This window comes from Dipodomys spectabilis, unplaced genomic scaffold (genome assembly GCF_019054845.1).
Source record: "Dipodomys spectabilis isolate Male_0828 unplaced genomic scaffold, ASM1905484v1 ptg000003l, whole genome shotgun sequence".
Classification (NCBI taxonomy): Eukaryota; Metazoa; Chordata; class Mammalia; order Rodentia; family Heteromyidae; genus Dipodomys; species Dipodomys spectabilis.
In genome coordinates this window covers 16308883-16329230 of record NW_024870680.1, presented here as the reverse complement: position 1 = coordinate 16329230, position 20348 = coordinate 16308883, and the positions used below count along the sequence as shown (strand labels likewise).

The following is a 20348-nucleotide window of genomic DNA, read 5'->3' as shown; positions in this document are numbered from 1 at the left end:
ATAGGAGTGAGTTTTGCCAGTTTTCCTCAAAAGTCAAGCATCTTGTGTGACATCTATTTTTTGTTTGGTTGGTTGGCTGGTCATGGGACTTGAACTCTGGGCCTGGGTGCTGTCCCTGAGTTCTTTAGCTCAAGGTTAGTGCAAAGTGCTAGCACTTGAGCCACAGGGCCATTTCCAGCCTTCTGGTGGAGATACGAGTCTCATGAGCCGGATGCCAATAACTCATGCCTATAATCCTAGCTACTCAGGAGGCTGAGATCTGAGGATTGTGGTTCAAAGCCAGCCCAGGCAGGAAAGACCGTGAGACTCTTACCTCCAATAAACCACTCAGAAAACCAGAAATGGCACTGTGGCTCTAGTGGTAGTGCTAGCCTTGAGCTGAAGAACTGAGGGACAGCACCCAGGCCCAGAGTTAAAGCTCCATGATCGGGGGGGGAGGGGGGGCAGGGGGGAGTCTCACGGACTTTCCTTGCGCAGACTGGCTTTGAACCACAATCCTCAGATCTCAGCCTCCTGAGTAGTTAGGATTACAGATGTGAACCACCAGCGCTTCCGCTTCCTCTTCTTCCTCTTCTTCTTCTTCCTCCTCCTCCTCCTCCTCCTCCTCTTCTTCTTCTTCTTCTCCTCCTTCTTTTGGGAGGACCAGTCCTAGCACTTGAACTCAGGGCTGCTTTTGCTCAAGGCTAGTACTCTACACTTGGGCCACAGCGCTACTTCTGGCTTTTTTCTATTTATGTGATAGTGAGGAATTGAATCCAGGGCTTCATGATGCTAGGCAAGCACTCTACCACTAAGCCACATTCCCAGCCCCCTGTGTGGCATTGTGATACGAGTTATTCCTTCATTTCTTCTTCCATTTTTGTCCATTAAACTCTAGTGAATACCTGGTCTTTGTCTGGCTAAATTACAGAAACACAGAAAGAAGTCTGACCTTGTGTCCATGTCCTAATGTTTATAGACAGAATAGAAAGTAAACTGAAAATGAGTACAAAGCTAGGGCAGCAGTGCTCACTCCTGGAATTTTAGCTGAGATTTAGAAACTCAACGTTTGAAGCCAGACCAAGCAGAAATGTCTGCCAGGCCCTATCTCAGTTAACAAAAAAAATGATAGACTGGAGACATGGATCAAGTGGTAGGACACCAGCCATAAACGAAAAAGCTGAGTGAAAAAACAAGTCTCAGAGTTCAAGCACCAGTATCAACACACACACACATACACACAAAGAATACATATTTCATATAACTAACAGATACACATTTTCATTTATTTTTGTATTGGTTTGGTTTTTCATAAGTTTACAAATGGATAATATACATGAGTTTGCCTTATATATACAATCTATGCACTCCAAAATAAGCCAATATATCACACAATATCACATACACACACACACATTACTAAAAAGAAAAAAAAGCCGGGCACCAGTGGCTCATGCCTATAATCCTAGCTACTCAGGAGGCTGACATCTGAGGAATATGGTTTGAAGCCAGCCTGGGCAGGAAAGTCCATGAGACTAATCTCCAATTAACCACCATAAACCGGAAAGTCTTGCTGTGGCTCAAAGCGTAAGGGCACCAATCTTGAGTGAAAAAGCTCAGAGGCCATGCCCAGGCCCTGATTTTAAGCCCCACAACCAACAAAAAATTTAAAAACACAGGCTGTGGGCTGGGAACGTGGCTTCACTAAGCCACATTCAACAGTGGTTGGTTGCCCAATATGCATGAAGCTGTGGGTTTGAATCCTCAGCACCACATAATCAGAAAAAAAGCCAGAAGTAGCACTGTGGCTCAAGTGGTAGAGTGCTAGCCTTGAGCAAAAGAAGCCCAGAGACAGTGCCCAGACCCTGACTTCAAACCCTGGGACTAGCAAAATAATAATAATAATTAACTAGGATAAAATTTTGTTCAAAGTACATTGGAACTTTGCCTCAGTTAGATATTGCTACATAACAAAGCATCCAAAGACACAGTGTCAAACTATAAAGTGTTGGGACTGGGAAAGTGGCTCAGTGGTAGAGCGCTTGCCTTGCATGCATGAGGCCCTGGGTTCGATTCCTCAGCACCACATAAGCAAAAAGAAAAAAGCCGAAAGTGGTGCTGTGGCTCAAGTGGTAGAGCGCTAGCCTTGAGCTGAAGAGCTGAGGGACAGCGCCCAGGCCCAGAGTTCAGGCCCCACAATCGCATCCAAAAACAAAAAAACAAAAAACTATCAAGTGTTTTTTTGTTTGTTTGGTTTTTGTTTTGTCAGTCATGGGGCTTGACCTCTGAGCTTGGGCACTGTCCCTCAGCTCTTCAGCTCAAGGCAAGCGCTCTATCACTTGAGCCACAACGCCATTTCTGGTTTTCTAGTGGTTAACTGGAGACAAGAGTCTCACAGACTTTTCCTGCCCGGGCTGGCTTTGAACCTTGATCCTCAGATGTCTGCCTCCTGAGTAGGATTACAGGAGTGAGCCACCGGCTCCCAGCATTTGTTATGGTTTTCAAGTCTCCAAGTTAGCTGGATGGTTCTGAGCTTGGCTGGATTCACTTATGTGCCTGAAGTCATCCGTGGGCTGGGTAACTCCTTGTCTTGCCTGAGTGTGGGCTGGTTGTAGGTTAGTCTAGGATACCCTCAGATAGCCTAAGATTAGCTCTCTTACATGTATTTCTTTCCTGCCATCTCTCCACTAGGTCAGCCATTTTCTTGTGGCACTGGCATAGCGCACGCTCCCCATTAAGGCTTCTGTTTGCTTCATGTTTAGCAACATCTCATAATGCTGACCCCAGTATCAAAGTGGATGGGACTACAAAGTTATAGGGCAAAAAGTGTAGATACATGGGAGACCATGAATAGAGATAATCAAAACAATCAATATAACACAGTATGCACTGAGTGATTTTATCTGGAAAAGAAAGGCTTAAAAGAAGGTACACTAGAGCAGAGCACTGAAGCATGAGAATATTCACTATGGAGGCAGCTGTTACTTGGAACTGGATGCAGGCCAGTTTGTCACAATCAATAGAAACCCAGCAGGTCTCTCTGTGCTCATGACAGGGTCCTATTATTTCTATCTTGGCCTCAGTCCTTTTGGTCAGGCACAGGGCAGCAGGCACTCAACAAATGTTTGCAGAATTGAATTGGCATCTTACTGTGAATGAGGTACGGAACGAAACAGCTGAACCTAGGAGCTAACTGTTACAAAGAACAGCTTAGCAGTCAACTCTTCCAAAACAAATTCTTATATTAGGCAGTTTCTCATTCATCCCATAAACAGTTCCTGAGTGCCCATTGTAAACCAAGTTCTACGTGAGATGATGAATAAGACATCATACTGCTCATAACCTGCACTCTGTTTAAATGATGGAAACTAATAGCCTTTTCTAAACAAAAACTGTGTGTGCCAGTACTTGGGCTTGAACTAAAGGCCTCTTTCCTTCACCTCTACCATTTGAGCCACACCTTTACATCTACATCTGACTTTTTGCTGGTTAACTGGAGATGAGTCTCTTTTTTTTTTTTGTGTGTGTGTGTTTTTGTTTTTTTTTTTTGTTACAGTCGTGGGGCCTGAACGCTGGGCCTAGGCGCTGTCCCTCAGCTCTTAAGCCCAAGGCTAGCACTCTACCACTTGAGCCCCAGCGCCACTTCCGGCTTTTTTTCTTATGTGGTGCTGAGGAATCGAACCCAGGGCCTTGAGCATGCAAGGCAAGTGCTCTACCACTGAGCCACCTTCCCAGCCCCTGGAGATGAGTCTCTTACTGGCTTCAAATCATGATTTTCAGATCTCAGCTTCCTGAGTAGCTAGGCATGAGTCACCCAGCCTTAGGGCTCCAGTTTCAGTGACAACTTGTTCAGAAAATGCATCAGAAGCCTGTGTTACATGAAATTAGTTCTCAGGATTCTAGTAACAATGGTGATTAACAAAAGTTTAACCCAAGCCAGGCACTGTTGGCTCATGCCTGTAATCCTAGCTACTCAGGAGGCTAAGATCTAAGAATCTCCATTCAAAGCCAGCCCAGGCAAGAAAGTCTGTAAGACTCTCATCTCAACCACCAGAAAACCAGAAGTGACGCTGTGGTTCAAAGTGGTAGAGCTCTAGCTTTAAGCAAAAGAGCTCAGGGAAAGTGCTCAGGCCCTGAGTTCAATCCCCAAAACTGACCAAAAGAAAAGAAAAAAGTCTGGCCCTACATTATTTTAGGCTAAAATCTATGTGCAGTAGTATAGAACACCGGAGCTTGGCTTTCTTTCTTTCTTTCTTTCTTTCTTTCTTTCTTTCTTTCTTTCTTTCTTTCTTTCTTTCTTTTTCTTTCTCTTTTCTTTCCTCTCTCTCTCTCTCTCTCTGTCTTTCTCTCTTTGTCTTTCTCTCTCTGACAGAAGTCTTGCTATGGGGCTGGGAATGTGGCTTAGTGGTAGAGTACTTGCTTAGCAATGCATAAAGCCCTGGGTTTCAATTCCTCAGTACGACATATATAGAAAACACCAGAATTGGCACTATGGCTCAAGTGGTAGAGTGCTAGCATTGAGCAAAATAAGCTCAGGGACAGTGCCCAGGCCCTGAGTTCAAGCCTCAGGACTGCCAAAAATGTCTTGTTATGTAGCCCAGGCTAGCTTTGAACTTACAACCTTCCTGCCATATCCTTGTAAGTTCTACTAGAGGTGTATACCACCACACCTGGCTCCTGGATTTACTTTGAGGAAAGTATTCGATCTCTCTTTAAAGGCATCAAATCTGTTATAGGTACTAAAGTAAGATGGGCTTCTGTCTAAGGTTCCTCTAGTTCTACAAAACAATGTGAGGACTGAGGGTATACCTCAATGGTAGTGTGCTTGCCTGATCATCAATCACACACACACACACACACACACACACACACACACACACACTCACACACACATACACACACACACAGACTGTGGGCTTTTTTGAGCCAGTATTAGGACTTAAACTCGGGTCCTTTTACTCTCACTTGCTTTACCTTACTTCACTCAAACATAGTGCTTTGTCACTTGAGCCATACCTCTATTTCTACCTGTAGATTTTTTTTTTTTTTTTTTTGGGTCCGGTTGTGGGGCCTGAACTCTGGGCCTGGGCACTGTCCCTCAGCTCTTCAGCTCAAGGCTAGTGCTCTACCACTTGAGCCACAGCGCCACTTCCGGCTTTTCTTTTTTCTTTGCTAATGTGGTGCTGAGGAATCGAACCCAGGGCCTCATGCATGCAAGGCAAGTGCTCTACCACTGAGCCACCTTCCCAGCCCCCTGTAGATTTTTTTTTTTGGTCAGTCATGGGGCTTGAACTCTGAGCCTGGGCACTGTCCTTGAGCTCTTTAACCCAAGGCAAGCACTCTACCACTTGAGCCACAGTGCCACTTCTGTTTTTCTGGTGGTTAATTGGAGATAACAGTCTCACAGACTTTCCTGCCCCAGCTGGCTTTGAACCATGATCCTCAGATCTCAGACTCCTAAGTAGCTAGGATTACAAGCATGAGCACAGACAACCAGCTGTAGATTTTTTTTTTTTTTTTGCCAGTCATGGGGCCTGAACTCTGGGGCCTGGGCACTGTCCTTCAGCTCTTCAGCTCAAGACTAGCACTCTATCACTTGAGCCAGCTGTAGATTTTTTTTTTTTTTTTTTTTTTTTTGTCGGTCGTGGGGCTTGAACTCTGGGCCTGGGCGCTGTCCCTCAGCTCTTCAGCTCAATGCGAGCGCTCTACCACTTGAGCTACAGCGCCACTTCCGGTTTTCTGGTGTTTTATTGCAGATAGGAGTCTCACGGTCTCTCCTGCCCGGGCTGGCTTTGAACCATGATCCTCAGATCTCAGCCTCCTGAGTAGCTAGGATTACAGGCGTGAGCCACCAGCACCCGGCTTCTATCCAGTGTTTAGAGTAGTAACAACCTCTAACATTGTCCAATCCGACTACCTCTGCATACAGACTAATTTGTTCAATGATGAGGACTTCATATCCCAAGGTTTCCCTTTGTGTTTTAGCTGTCACACAACTCAGAGCTAAATACAGACACTAATTCTTGAAAATCCTAATACATCTCCTCTTTTTTTTTTTTTTTTGGGGGGGGGGGTCCGGTTGTGGGGCCTGAACTCTGGGCCTGGGCGCTGTCCCTCAGCTCTTCAGCTCAAGGTTAGCACTCTACCACTTGAGCCACAGTGCCACTTCTAGCTTTTTTCTTTTTGCTTATGTGGTGCTGAGGAATCGAACCCAGGGCCTCAGGCATGCAAGGCAAGCGCTCTACCACTGAGCCACCTTCCCAGCCCTACATCTCCTCTTTTAATCTGATCTCTTTCATTTTTAATTTTCAGCATCTGCATTGTTCAGTATGGCAGCCATATGAGTGACTGAGCACTTGATCGCTAATCCAAATTGGAATGAGCTATGAGCTGGGCTATATGGGACTTGCATTATTGATTATATGTTGAATATCTTGGACATATTAGGTTAAGTACCAATGTCATTTTACTTTTCTTACTATGGCTACAGAAAAATGAATGACCTATATCAAAAAAAATTATGAGGAACTAGGTGCCGGTGGGTCATGACTGTAATCCTAGCAACTCAGGAGGCTGAGATCTGAGGATCACAGTTCAAAGCCAACCCATGCAGGAAAGTCCGTGAGACTCTTATCTCCAATAAACCACTCAGAAAACCAGAAGTTGTGCTGTGGCTCAAATAGTAGAGCTCTAGCCTTGAGCTGAAGAGCTGAGGGACAGCTCCCAGGCCCAGAGTTCAAGCCCCATGACCAAAAAAAAAAAAAAAGTGGTAGAGCACTAGCCTTGAACTGAAGAACTGAGGGACAGTGTTCAGGCCCAGAGTTCAAGCCCTACAACTGACCAAAAAATTATGAGTTAAAAATATGTGAGGCTTTCTTTGTGAGTTACATTATATTTGTTGGACAGCACTATTCTGAAAATCATCAGTATTATTGGGGCTTAGGATGTGGCTCAAGTGACAAAATGCAAAATCATCAGTATTATTGGGACTTAGGATGTGGCTCAAGTGACAAAATGCCTGCATAGCAGGCCATGAAGCCCTGAGTTCAAACCCACTACACATTATCCTTGTGAACCTCCTCTTTGAAAACAGTGAAGGAGGGGCTGGGAAGGTGGCTCAGTGGTAGAGCACTTGCCTTGCAGGCATGAGGCCCTGGGTTCGATTCCTCAGCACCACATAAGCAAAAAGAAAAAAGCCGCAAGTGGTGCTGTGGCTCAAGTGGTAGAGTGCTAGCCTTGAGCTGAAGAGCTGAGGGATAGCGCCCAGGCCCAGAGTTCAGGCCCATGACCAACCAAAAAAACAAAAGAAGAAGCAGCAGCTCAGAGACAATGCCCATGCCCTGAGTTTAAGCCACAGGACTGGCCAAACAAAACAAAAACAGGTGAAATAATAATGCAGAGGTGCCTGCAGTGGTGGTATGAGAATGAGTATGACCACAACTAGCCTTCTGTCTGCTTGTCTTGTTTGAATCACACACACACACACAAACAGCCAGGTGCCGGTGGCTCACACCTGTAATCCTAGCTACTCAGGAGGCTGAGGTCTGAGAATCATGGTTCAAAGCCAGCCCAGGCAAAAAAGTCAGAGAGTCTCTTAAATTGAATTAACCACCAGAAAACCATTATAGCTCAAAGTGGTAGAGCGCTAACCTACTCCAAGCTCTGGGACAGTGTCCAGGCTCCAAGTTCAAGCCTTACTCTTCCCCCTCACCCTCCCCCCAAAAAGAAAAATATCCAAAAACATGTGGGAAACATTTTCAGCTCTCTTTATCCCAGGTGAGTAGTACTCCATGGCTCTCCCATTTCCAGGAAAAACCTGCTCTCAGCTTTGTTTTAGCTAACATATTGGAAAGGATCTGATAAGACAACACATTATGAATGACTGATAACAATTTTGTGTTCACCCCTCTTAGGGGGTATTTCCATTTTAACAGGGAACAATCCCTGAACCCAAAGGAATGAATCCCTAATGGTGGAGTTTCAGGCATCAGTGACAGGTGAGTGAGAGGCAGACTCTGGTTTTCTATATTTATAGTATGTGGCTACATTCAGATGACAGGCTTTTGGATGGAAAGGTAGTGGGGCTGGGAAACACACCGAGCAGCTGGGTCAGACTGTGAAGGGCTCAAAGACACCAACCAAATTCAGTGTAGGCCTTTAAGGGCTTGTTAAGCAATACAGCAACACAGCTGATGTAACCAGAGGGTAGGCATCAAGACAAGTCTCCACGGTAACTACTATGGAGTAGCAGAAAGGCTGTCAGAGTAGAATTCAGACTATGATTACAGTCCACACTGACTCGGCTTCACTCTGGGCAAGTCCTTTACCCCTCGGTCTCAGTTTCTTTATCTGGAAAGTAGAAATGGGTGCTATATCCAGGCATGGTGGTGCATACCTGTAATTCTGGCACTCGGGAGGCTGAGGCAGGAGCAAGAATTTGAGGCCAGCCTAGGGGTACATAGAGACCCTGTTTAAAACAAAACAAAAAAATAAGAAATGAGTACTCATCAAATTAGTTCTAGAATTGCGAAGGTGCTCTGAGAAATACAAAGTTCCCTACAAATGCAAAGATTAATGATTAATTGCTTAAAATGGAAATGCAGCTACACAAGCCTGGAGTTGGGTGGGCAGGAAGCTGGGATGGAGGGCTATAGGGAAGCATGAAGGTGGATGCCCCTTATAACTTGAACGTCTGTGCTTCTGTCTCCTAGGCTGAACCCCAGACTTCCAGGGCCTATGCTTGCTTGCACCTGATGAATGATGGCCTGAACTATGAGCAGACGAGACTCTATGAGCTCTTCAGTGCAGGAGCCTCCTCTTGACTACTCTTTCAGAAGCATCCATATCGTCCAAGGTCAGCCCACAGCGCACAACACTCCATTCACCGTGGCAGCAGGCCCAGTGGTTTCTAGGGAGAAACTGGTCTCCTATCATAAAGCCTAGCAAGATTCTTCCATGTACTTGATATCTTTCTCCCATATATTTGATATACTTAGGAATGGGGGATGCAAGGGTTTTTTTGTTTTTATTTTTGCCAGTCCTAGGACTTCAATTCAGGGGACTTGAGCACCTACCCTGAACTACTTTTGCTCAAGGCTAGCACTCTACCACTTGAGCCACAGTGCCACTTTCAGCTTTTTCTGTTTATGTGGTACTGGGGAACAAACCCAGGTAGCACTCTACTACTGAGCCACATTCCCAGCCCGGAACTTTTTTTTTTTTGTTAGTAATGAACTTGGCAAGTGATCTGCCTAAGCTATAGCCATGGCCACCAGTGTGTATGTGTTTGTGTGTGCACCTTGATACTGGGGCTTGACTCGGGGCCAGGAGTATGTGGTATATGTATGTGTATGTGTGCACATGCATGTACATGCACTGGTCCTGGGTCTTGAACTCTAGGGCTTCACTCTAGCTCAGCCTTTTCACTTATAGCTGCACGCTACCATTTTAGCCACACCTGCTTCCAACTTTTGCTGAATTAATTGGATATAAAGGTTTCTCCAATTTGTTTGCCCAAGCAGGTTTCAAACCTTGATCCTTAGATCTCAGCTTCCTAAGTAGCTAGGATTATAGGCATGAGATGATAGCACTTGGCTTTTTTTTTTTTAAGTGGCAAGTCTAAAAGGAGCCAAAGACCTCTCAATGTAAAAAAAAAAAAGATCACAAAGAGTATCTTTAAAGGAAGACAGACTACAGCAAGGAAAATCAGGTAGAAGAAAATTGGGTAGCCAGTTTATCAGCCAACTTTTATTCCTATTTTCACCTGAAAAGAAGAGGAAATAAATGAGAAAAAAAAAATAAAAACAGGTTACTACAGATAGGAAGGATCCATCCTCTGCTTGGGACACAATCTTGTTCTAATCAGTGTTATGTTTTTTGTTTGTTTGTTTGTTTGTTTTGCCAGTCATAGGGCCTGAACTCTGGGTCTGGGCGCTGTCCCTCAGCTCTTCAGCTCAAGGCTAGCGCTCTACAACTGGAGCAACAGCGCCACTTCCGGCTTTTTCTGTTTATGTGGTGCTGAGGAATTGAACCCAGGGCCTCATGCTTGCAAGGCAAGCGCTCTACCGCTGAGCTACCTTCCCAGCCCCATCAGTGTTAAAATTTGAGGGGGTCTTATTATCCACAACCTGATGGGTTTCCAATTTAATTTTTTTTTTATGTCAGTCCTGGGGCTTGAACTCAGGGCCTGTGCACTATCACCAAGCTTTTTTTGCCAAGGCTAGCATTCTACCACTTGAGCCACAGTGCCACTTCTAGCTTTTTTTGGTAGTTTATTGGAGATAAGTCTCACCAAGTTTCTTGCCCGGGCTGGATTTGAACCATGGTCCTTGTATTTCAGCCTCCTCCTGAATAGATAGGATTACAGGTGGGAGCCACCAGTGCCAACTTGGTTTAAATATTTGTTGGCAAAATTCTCTTATATTCATGCCAGCCATATCCAAGTTTCTTCCATTATCATCCACACTTTCTGTAAGTTCTAGTATTTCCCAACTCATTCAATGTTTTTGTAAGTGTGCAGCTAGCATAGCAACCTTCAAGAGGGTCGCGAGGAGGCTCTGGGAGTACCACGTTGTCAAGGAGTTGGCAGGTCTCCTCAGGTTCTGCCATTCCTGCCCTTGGTTGCTGTCCTTGTACAGCACATGTTCATACCCTCTATCCTCTAGACAGTTTATCTGGCTTTGGTCTCTCTTGTGCAGTTGGTAGCCACTTGTAAGTTCAGGGTTGGTACAAGCTCTGGCTTAGATCTAAGGGCACTGCTTAGTGAGCACCAGCCACAGTTCTAACTCCGAACTGTTCTCTCCCCAGCTATACATATACCCACACATGCATGCACACACATACATACATACCTGTGACCTTTATGTGCTCCGCCTCACTTCTGAATGATGTTATACCCATTTCACTGGGTTTAGCTGCAACAGCTTTGGGCAAGACAAGTTGAAATTACTGGGGTGTGGAGGGGTGGCACTTACCAACTCTGAGAGAGGAGCTATGGCTCTGCCCTCTGTTGCAATCTTCCAAATGAGGAGAGACACAAACTATTACGAGGGGTTTTGCTATTAGAATATGCAAATGCTTCATACTTCATTCAGTAGTTCAGAATTTACTAAGCATCTACTTATTAAGCACTTACGTGTGTGTACACGCGTACGTGTGCATGTGTGTGTGTGTAGCATCAGAAACATAGGAGCTGGGAATGTGGCTTAGTGGTAGAGTGCTTGCCCATCATGCATGAAGCCCTGGGTTCGATTCCTCAGTACTACATAAACAGAAAAAGCTGAAAGTGTTGTGGTAGAATGCTAGCCTTGAGCAAAAGAAGCTCAGGGACAGTGCCCAGACCCTGAGTTCAAGCTCTAGGACTGGCAAAAAAAAAAAAAATTATAGGTATGGTTAAAGGACAGGCTAGAGTTTGGAGGTGCTTGGGACACACTGCTGAAGGTGAATCATATAATCTGAAATGGCAGAGACTTTAGAAGGCATCTAATTAATTTATTGATTGACTGATTGATTGATTGTCGGTTGTGGGGCTTAAACTCTGGGCCTCGGCTGTCCCTCAGCTACTCAGCTCAAGGCTAGCGCTCTACCACTTTAGCCACAGCGCCACTTCTGGTTTGGAAATAAGACTCTCACGGACTTTCCTGCCCAGGCTGGCTTTGACCCCTGATTCTCAGATCTCAGCCTCCTGAGTAGCTAGGATTACAGATGTGAGCCACCAGCACCCGTCAAAGGCATCTAATTTATACCATCTGCTAAGGCAGAAGCTTGAGGATACCACCAAGCATACACTCATTCCATGTCCAACCCGACCTTCCTCTAACTTCAACCCACAAAAATGTAGTCTCAAGGAGTCCATCACGATACATCCCCAAAAGCCCTTTCTGCTATGGGGTTGACAGATGACACAAGTTCTTCCCATCATACTGATTCTTGCCTTCCGGGGACACAGAATAAGTTGCATAGCAGACTTTCAGAGACAGGAAGTTAAGCTCTGACAGGATGAAGGTCTCCCTAGGTACTCCTGAAGCAAATGCCTCCCAGTTTTGAGTGTGGCTACTTGTGGTCTGTTTTCTAGACCAGCCTTGATCTGCTCTTAACAAGGAAGTGTTAGTAACTCTGTGCCTTGGAGGAATTTTGAGGGGACTAGGAACCCGAACAATCTAGACAGTACACTCCATTCTTTTTTTTTTTGTCGGTCGTGGGGCTTGAACTCTGGGCCTGGGCGCTGTCCCTCAGCTCTTCAGCTCAAGGCAAGCGCTCTACCACTTGAGCTACAGCGCCACTTCCGGTTTTCTGGTGGTTTATTGGAGATAGGAGTCTCACAGTCTCTCCTGCCCAGGCTGGCTTTGAACCGCGATCCTCAGATCTCAGCCTCCTGAGTAGCTAGGATTACAGGCGTGAGCCACCAGCGCCTGGCTAGTACACTCTATTCTTGAGAACAACAGCTCCAAGTAGCCTCAAACTGAAGACAGCTCCATCCAGTGGCCCCTGATTAGGATCAGCCCATGCTTAAAGACATTAAGTTTCTGCCTTTCTAGGTTGCTAGGTCATGTGCAGTTCTGTTGATCTAATTTTGTTGTTGTTCAAGGGTACTGGTGTTTAAACCATTACTTGAGCCATGTCCACAGCTCATTTTTTATTTTTTTTGGGGTCGGTTGTGGGGCCTGGATTCTGGGCTTGGGTGCTGTCCCTCAGTTCTTCAGCTCACGGTGAGCATTCTATCACCTGAGCCACAGTGCCACTTCCAGCTTTTTCTGGTTATGTGGTGCTGGGGAATCAAACCCAGGGCCTCATGCTTGCAAGGCAAGCACTCTACCAATGCGCCACCTTCCCAGCCCAGCTCTTTTTTACTGTAATAACTTTTTCAGATCCTGCAGCCAGCCTCAGACCTAGCCATAAACACCAATCTACATCCTCTCACATAGCTCAGAGGACAGGGGTATACATCCACACAAGGCTCACTGAGATGTGGTCTTGCTGTCTTGGTTCCAAACCTCTATCCTCTCATTGTCCACCTCCCAAGTAGCTGGAATTACAGGCATCTGTCTCTGTGTCTGGCCTTGCCTTTTTTCATATTAAGTCATTTGAGGGTCTTCAAGTGTAGAGTGAGGCAGGAGTAGGAGTTTACATCCAAACAGTGGTGCTCTGCTCAAGCACTCTTGGCACCTCAGGCCCCAATTGCGGGTTCAATCCAGGCTAAGCCAGAGAGCCATCTGGTGGATGCTGCCTGACCTACAGCTGAGGAGGAAAGTTAATGTCAGGTGGGGTGGGAGAAATGTGTCTACAAACTGGCACTGTGAAGACTAGCTGGCTCAGTTTGACAAATGGTAATTGCCAAAACAGGCAGCTTTTGAACTGGTAAAACAAAAGCTTATAGGTGCAGTGGAAAATACTTCAACCATACCTAGTATCGGATTCTGGCTTTGATACTTGCACACTCGTGTGTGTGTGTGTGTGTGTCTGTCTGTGTTTTCCAGGGCTTTAACTCAAGGGCCCAGGTACTGTCTCTAGCTTTTTTGCTCAAAGATAGTGATCTACCACATGAGACATACTTCTTCAGGCTTTGGCCAACTAGAGATGAGTTTCATGATTTTCCTGCCCAGGCTGGCTTTGAACTACAATTTTCAGACCTCAGCCTCCTAAGTTGCTAAGATTACAGGCATAAGCCACCAGAACCTTGCTTCCCTTGGCTTCCCTGCCTCTCTCCACCCCCGCCCAAGTCATGGGGCTTGAAATCTGGGCCTAGGTACTGTCCCTGAGTTCTTCAGCTCAAGGTGAGCATTCTATCATTTGAGCCACAGTGCCACTTCCAGTTTTCTGATGGTTAACTGGAAATAAGAGTTTCAAGGACTTTCCCGTTCAGGCTAGCTTTGAACTGTGATCCTCTTTGAGTAGTTAGGATTATAGGTGTGAGCCACAAACAGGGGCTCTTATTTTTAAAATACTTATTTTAGGTGGTACTCAGGTTTCAACACAAGCCTACTTGCTATGCAGACACAATACCACTTATCTACTTTGTTAGTCCCTTTTTGTGTTGTCTCTATTCCCAGGCTGGTCTGTGACCCTCTATTTGTACCTTTTTTTGTCAGTCGTGGGGCTTAAATTCTAGGCCTGTGCGCTGTCCCTCAGCTCTTCAGGTTAAGGCTAGCGCTCTACCACTTGAGCCATAGCAGCACTTCCAATTTTCTGGTGGTTTATTGGGGCTGAGTCACATGGACTTTCCTGCCCAGGCTGGCTTTGAACTGTGAGCCTCAGATCTCAGCCTCCTTAGCTAGGATTATAGGTATGAGCCACCAGGCCCCGCTTATTTGTGCTTCCTTTTGCCACTAGAATGACAGGCATGTGCTACTCCACCTACCCACTGTGCTTATCTCATAGTTTGGATGACAGGTGTGTACCACTATACCCAGAAGTTTATTGAAGAGTTTCACAAACCTTTTTTTTTGTGTGTGTGTGTCAGTCATGGGGCCTGAACTCTGGACCTGGACACTGTCCCTCAGCTCTTCAGCTCAGTGCAAGCACCCTATCACTTGAGCCACAGCGCCACTTCCGGCTTTTTCTGCTTATGTGGTGCTGAGGAATTGAACCCAGGGCCTCATGCATGCAAGGCAAGCACTCTACCACTGAGCCACCTTCCCAGCCCCAGAGTTTCACAAACTTTGTGTTTGAACAAGTCCTTTTTTTTTTTGGTCATCGGTCATGGGGTTTGAACCTGGGTTTGGGTGCTGTCCCTCAGCTCTTCAGCTCAAGGCTAGTGCTCTACCACTTGAGCCACACCACCACTTCTGGTTTTCTGGTGGTTTATTGGAGATAAGAGTCTCATGGACTTTCCTGTCTGGGCTGGCTTTGAATCATGATCCTCAGATCTCAGCCTCCTTTGTAGCTAGGATTACAAGCGTGAACCAGCATGCCTTGTTATGGACCCCTTTCACAAAGGGTGGAGGTGACAGAGCTGGGAAGGTGGCTCAGTGGTAGAATGCTTACTTGGCATGCATGAGGCCCTGGGTTTAGGCCCTGAGGTGTTTAGGTTACCTGCATGCTTTTCCTTACCTTCCATCCACTCTGGAACTCATTCCAATCTGGCTTTTGTCCTTAGGCACTTGCCAAGTTCACCAGACTTCTTTGTTGCCAAAATTATTTAGCTCCCATACTCCCATAAACTGTCAATTCCCTGAATGTGTTTAAAACTGTCCTCTCCTGATTCTCCCTGTGCTTCCTGATTAACTTCTAAAATGGACTTCCTTTTCTCCTTACCCTGATCTATTTCCCTAACTTATACACTACTGTATAGTAATGCTTCTCAAGTCTGTCTCCTGAGTTTCAGACCTTCCTATCCAACTGCCTACTTGGCTTCTCTATCTTCTTGTACTATAGAAACTTCACACACCAAAGCCTGAAGTTATCACCTTTCCAGCCCAGTTTCTCTCTTTTTTGGGGCCAGTACTGAGTTTGAACTCAGGGCCTAAGCATTGTCCTTTTGCTTTTTGCTCAAGGCTAGTGCTCTACCACTTAAGCCACATTTCCACTGTTTGGTAGTTAATTGTTGATATGAATTCCATGGACTTTCCTGCCTGGGCTGGCGGCTGAATGGCTATACTCAGATTTTAACCTTCTGAGAGGATTACAGACATGAGCCACTGGCATACAGCCAGTCTCTCTTTTTGTAATTTATTTTAAGCCAGATTGATCTTTTGGCTTAAAAAGATCTACCTCCTGCTGGGAAGGTGGCTCAGTGGTAGTGCTTGCCTTGCATGCATGAGGCCCTAGGTTTGATTCCTCAGCACCACATAAGCAGAAAAAGCTGGAAGTGACACACTGTGGCTCAAGTGGTAGAGCGCTAGCCTTGAGCTGAAGGACAGTGACCAGGCCCAGAGTGCAGGCCCCATGACTGGCCAAAAAACAAACAAACAAAAAACCCAAACAAAAAAAATCTACCTCCTAAAATCCGTAATTCACACAGAAGCTTCAAAGCTTCAGATAGATCTGAATCATCTCCTTTCCGTTGAACACTCCAGTGGCTTCCCATCACCAACAAGAGAAAGTCCTTAGCTGGACATTTTAAGATTTGTGTCTGGCTGTCTCCTTTTCCCTCCTTGTGCAATGAACATGTGTGCCCTCCTTCCCAATTGTACTTTGGTTCATGCTATTCCTTCCTATCATCCCTACCCTTCTTTGCCTGGTTAACATCTCCAAATCCAGAGATACAGCTCAGTTTCACTTTCCCTGACAAACTCCCTGAGATTCCACTCTGGTTTATTAGAAAGCTCTCTTCTGTTCTGCCATTGACTATGGATTCTCAAATAGTGCTTATCACATCATATGACTAGTTTCCATCTTGCTCACATGATCTGTCAGAGGCACACCTTTACTCCTGCCCTATTCATACAGTCTGCACAGACGGTCTCCTTTGCTCACCACTGTATATCCAGTGTTTTGCACACTGTCACTCACCAGTTATAGGTGGTGTTTATACTTCAGGGTGTCTCTGCTAGTAAATATTCTCGGTTTTGTGCTGTCATCTTAGTTCAAACCCAACAACACGGATTTTAGTTTCTTTAGAAAATCCGTGATTTGGGGGCTGGGAAGGTGGCTCAGTGGTAGAGCACTTGCCTTGCATGCATGAGGCCCTGGGTTCAATTCCTCAGCACCACACAAGCAAAAAGAAAAAAGCCAGAAGTGGCACTGTGGCTCAAGTGGTAGAGCACTAGCCTTGAGCTGAAGAGCTGAGGGACAGCACCCAGATCCAGAGTTCAGGCCCCACGATCGGACCTAAAAAAAGAAAAAGAAAAAGAAAAAAATCCTAGCTGGGTGCTGGTGGCCTATGCCTGTAATCCTAGCTACTTAGGAGGCTGAGATCTGAGGATCATGGTTCAAAGCCAGCTTTGGCAGGAAAGTCCTTGAAACTTTTTTTTTTGCCAGTCGTGGGGCCCGAACTCTGGGCCTGGGCGCTGTCCCTTAGCTCTTCAGCTCAAGGCTAGCGCTCTACCATTTGAACTACAGTGCCACTTCTGGCTTTTTCTGCTTATGTGGTGCTGAGGAATCGAACCCAGGGCCTCATGCATGCAAGGCAAGCGCTCTACCACTGAGCCACCTTCCCAGCCCCTTTGGTGGTTTGTTGGAGATAAGAGTTTCAAGGAGGGCTAGGAAGGTAGCTCAGTGGTAGAGTGCTTGCCTTGCATGCATGAGGCCCTGGGTTCGATTCCTCAGCACCACATAAGCATAAAAAGCTGGAAGTGGTGCTTTGGCTCAAATGATAGGGCACTAGTCTTGAGCTGAAGAGCTAAGGGACAAGTGCTCAGGCTCAGAGTTCAGGCCCCATGAACGACAAAAACAAAAAACAAAAAACAAAAAACAATAAACCACCAAAAAACAGAAGTGGTGCTGTGGCTCAAGAGGTAGAGCACTCGCGTTGAGCTGAAGAGCTGAGGGACTGCATCCAAGCCCAGAATTCAAGCCCCATACCAAAAAAAAAAAAAAAAAAAAGCTAGACTGAAGGGTGGCAGTAAACAAGGCAAAGTACAAGGCCCTTAGTTTAAGCACCAGTACCAGCATAAAAAATAAAAATGCATATGACTTGGAAAGCCAAGAATTTGGGATGGGGATTGTCTGGCCCTTAGGCCAAACTTACTGATTGCAGGAGCCATGGGACAGGGTATCACTAGACTCAAGCACAGAGCAGGGGCCTGGCTGGGTATTCTAGCTGCAATTCATCCTTATCCTCCCAACTGTTCCTTTACAAGTCCTTAAAGCCAGAAAAGCAAAAGCAATATACCCAAATCTCTTTTGTCTTCACAGATCTGGTAAGTGAGGAGCCAAGGACAGGGCAACGACCACTGAAGTACTCAAAATCAGGAAAGTCACTGACCCAATCCTTGTGGCTCAACAACAATGTCCTCACTGACCTGAAAGACTTCAACCAGGTGATTTCACGGGTGTTGGAGCAACCACACAACCTGGCCTGGATCGACCTGTCCTTCAATGACCTGACTTCCATTGACCCTGTGAGTTCCTAGTCCTAGGAGTTCAATCAAGGTGGGGCCTAAAGTCATTGCCCATCTCCTGGCCTCTCCACTCCCACTTGTTACCAGGAAGTACAGAGGATACCTGGTTCAGTCCAAAGCACATAGCTATAGGAATGAACATTCAAATCCTGGTTTTGCCTCTATGTGACTTGGACATATGTAACTCCTCCAACCTCAGTTTTGCTGTCTGTCTGGGAAATGGGAATATGTCAGCATCATGTAAAGATTCTCCTATACAGGAACACATGAGAATCAAGCGGCTACATGTCTTATACTAAGTTCTGCTGAGAAAGAGGTTGATTAAAAATAAAGATAGCATAACACTTTCTGCCAACTCCAACTCAAGTTTGAAGATATAAACCAAATGTGACCTCTTCTTGTCCAAGATCCCTGTTAGAGAGGGAGGAATTAGAACATGATTTAGAAACTTCCCCATGTATATTACTCTCAATCTTAAAAGCTTGCCTAATGTGCCCAGCATGACACTCTATAGTTTTCTCCTGTTGACAGAATCTTGGGTCACAAGCATGGCGGCAGTGTTCAGCAAAGGGTGGAACATATGAAGCTCAGAGATAGAAGAGCCATCACTTGGCCAGTCAGTGCAGTGCTGAGACATGAGACCCTCAGATCATAGCTCTAATTAAGTGTGATATGCGAAATGGAAGCAGGTTAGAGTCATCTAGTGTGGCTGTGGGGACAGGAGGTGAGGGAGAGTTATTCCCAACCTTTTTTTCTCTGCTAGTGGGTCTATCCTGAGCAGAGATCAAGGGTCTTATCCAGCCTGGCTTTGGTTTCTTCTCCATCAGGTGCTAACAACATTCTTCAACCTAAGTGTCCTCTACCTTCATGGCAACAGCATCCAGCGCCTGGGGGAGGTGAATAAGCTAGCTGTACTCCCTCGGCTCCGGAGCCTGACTCTCCATGGCAACCCCATAGAGGAAGAGAAGGGGTATAGGTGAGTGTCATGTCTATGGAGCTGGGGGTCTATCCCCTGCAGGATGAGGGAGACAAGAAATACAAGGCCAGGTAAGGTGGCTTATACCTGTAATCCTAGCTACTCAGGAGGCTGAAATCTGAGAATCAAGGTTCAAAGCCAGCCCAAGAAGGAAAGGCCATGAAATTCTTATCTCCAGTAAACCACCAGAAAACCAGAAGTGGTACTGTGGCTCAAGTGGTAGAGCACTAGCCTTGAGCTGAAGAGCTGAGGGACAGCGCTCAGGCCCAGAGTTCAAGCCCCATGACCAACAAAAAAACAAAAACAAAATCAACTTTGCAAGACTCCATCTCAATCAATAAAAAGCTGGACGTAATGGTCCACACTGTCATCCCAGCTATTCAGAAGCATAAATATGGAGGATCACAGTCCAGGTCAGCCAGACAAAAAAGCAAAATCCTTCTCAAAAAGTAAACTATAAAGAATGGGCTGGGGATATGGCTCAAGGGAGATAGGTAGGATGCCTGCCTGCTAGCAAGCATGAGGCTGCGAGTTCAAAACTCTAAAATCCCAGTACCACCAAAAACAAAATAAAAAAACTATTTTTCTGCCACACATGGACCTGGGAAAGAAGCTGCAGACCTTTAGTATTTCCTTTGCTATTAGTCAGAATGAATCCTCCCGTCTCCCCAAAACTATACATAAGTCCCTTCATTCCTTGCAATCAGGGGAGATAGCAACTGGAAGAGGGGGAGGGGATTCTGGTGGGGGGGCTGGCCCCCAGCCCGAGTCTTCCCCACAGGCAGTATGTGCTGTGCACCCTGCCCCGTATCACCACGTTCGACTTCAGTGGAGTCACCAAAGCAGATCGTACCACAGCTGAAGTCTGGAAACGCATGAACATCAAGCCCAAGAAGGTTCGGATCAAGCAGGATACACTGTGAGAGCCCCAGGACACCAGTAGTCAGTTACCTTGGTTTGACAATAAATGATTTGAGCTGTTCAGCAGATTAAAAGTCGCTGTGCCTTGTGGAGATGTTGTCTGTTATCTAGCAACTGCCAGTAGCTCCAGTCTTACCACAGGAGTCAGGCAATTGAGGTAAAGGCCTGCTGCTTGGGACTCAGGAGTCCTAGGTTTACCACACAGCCATGGGGAACTTATCTGGACTCTTTAGCTTAGATATCATAGTCTGCAACTTCTAAATTCTTCTGTGTGGCTACCCAGAGGCTTCCGTGATAGACCCAGAAAGATGGACAGTATACACTTCAGTCAGATCACAGTAGTTCCACTCTCTCCTGTTTTATATGTTGGGATTCTGGCCTAAAATTTCATTAAGGCTGGGAATGTGGCTTACTGGTAGAGTGCTTGTCTAGCATGATGAAGCTCTGGGTTGATTCCTCAGTACCACAGTACC

The 20348-nt window shown here is 45.9% G+C and overlaps 1 protein-coding gene across 1 annotated transcript in view; it reads left to right on the top strand.

Moving 5' to 3' along the window:
- Positions 1-20348, top strand: part of LOC122114354 (transmembrane O-methyltransferase homolog) — a 42569-nt gene that overhangs the window by 5925 nt on the left and 16296 nt on the right. Inside the window, 4 exon segments of the mRNA XM_042687463.1 lie at positions 7893-7976; positions 8691-8833; positions 17773-17978; positions 18806-18954. Coding sequence (XP_042543397.1) covers positions 8752-8833; positions 17773-17978; positions 18806-18954 — 437 coding nt within the window. The 5' untranslated portion in view covers positions 7893-7976; positions 8691-8751.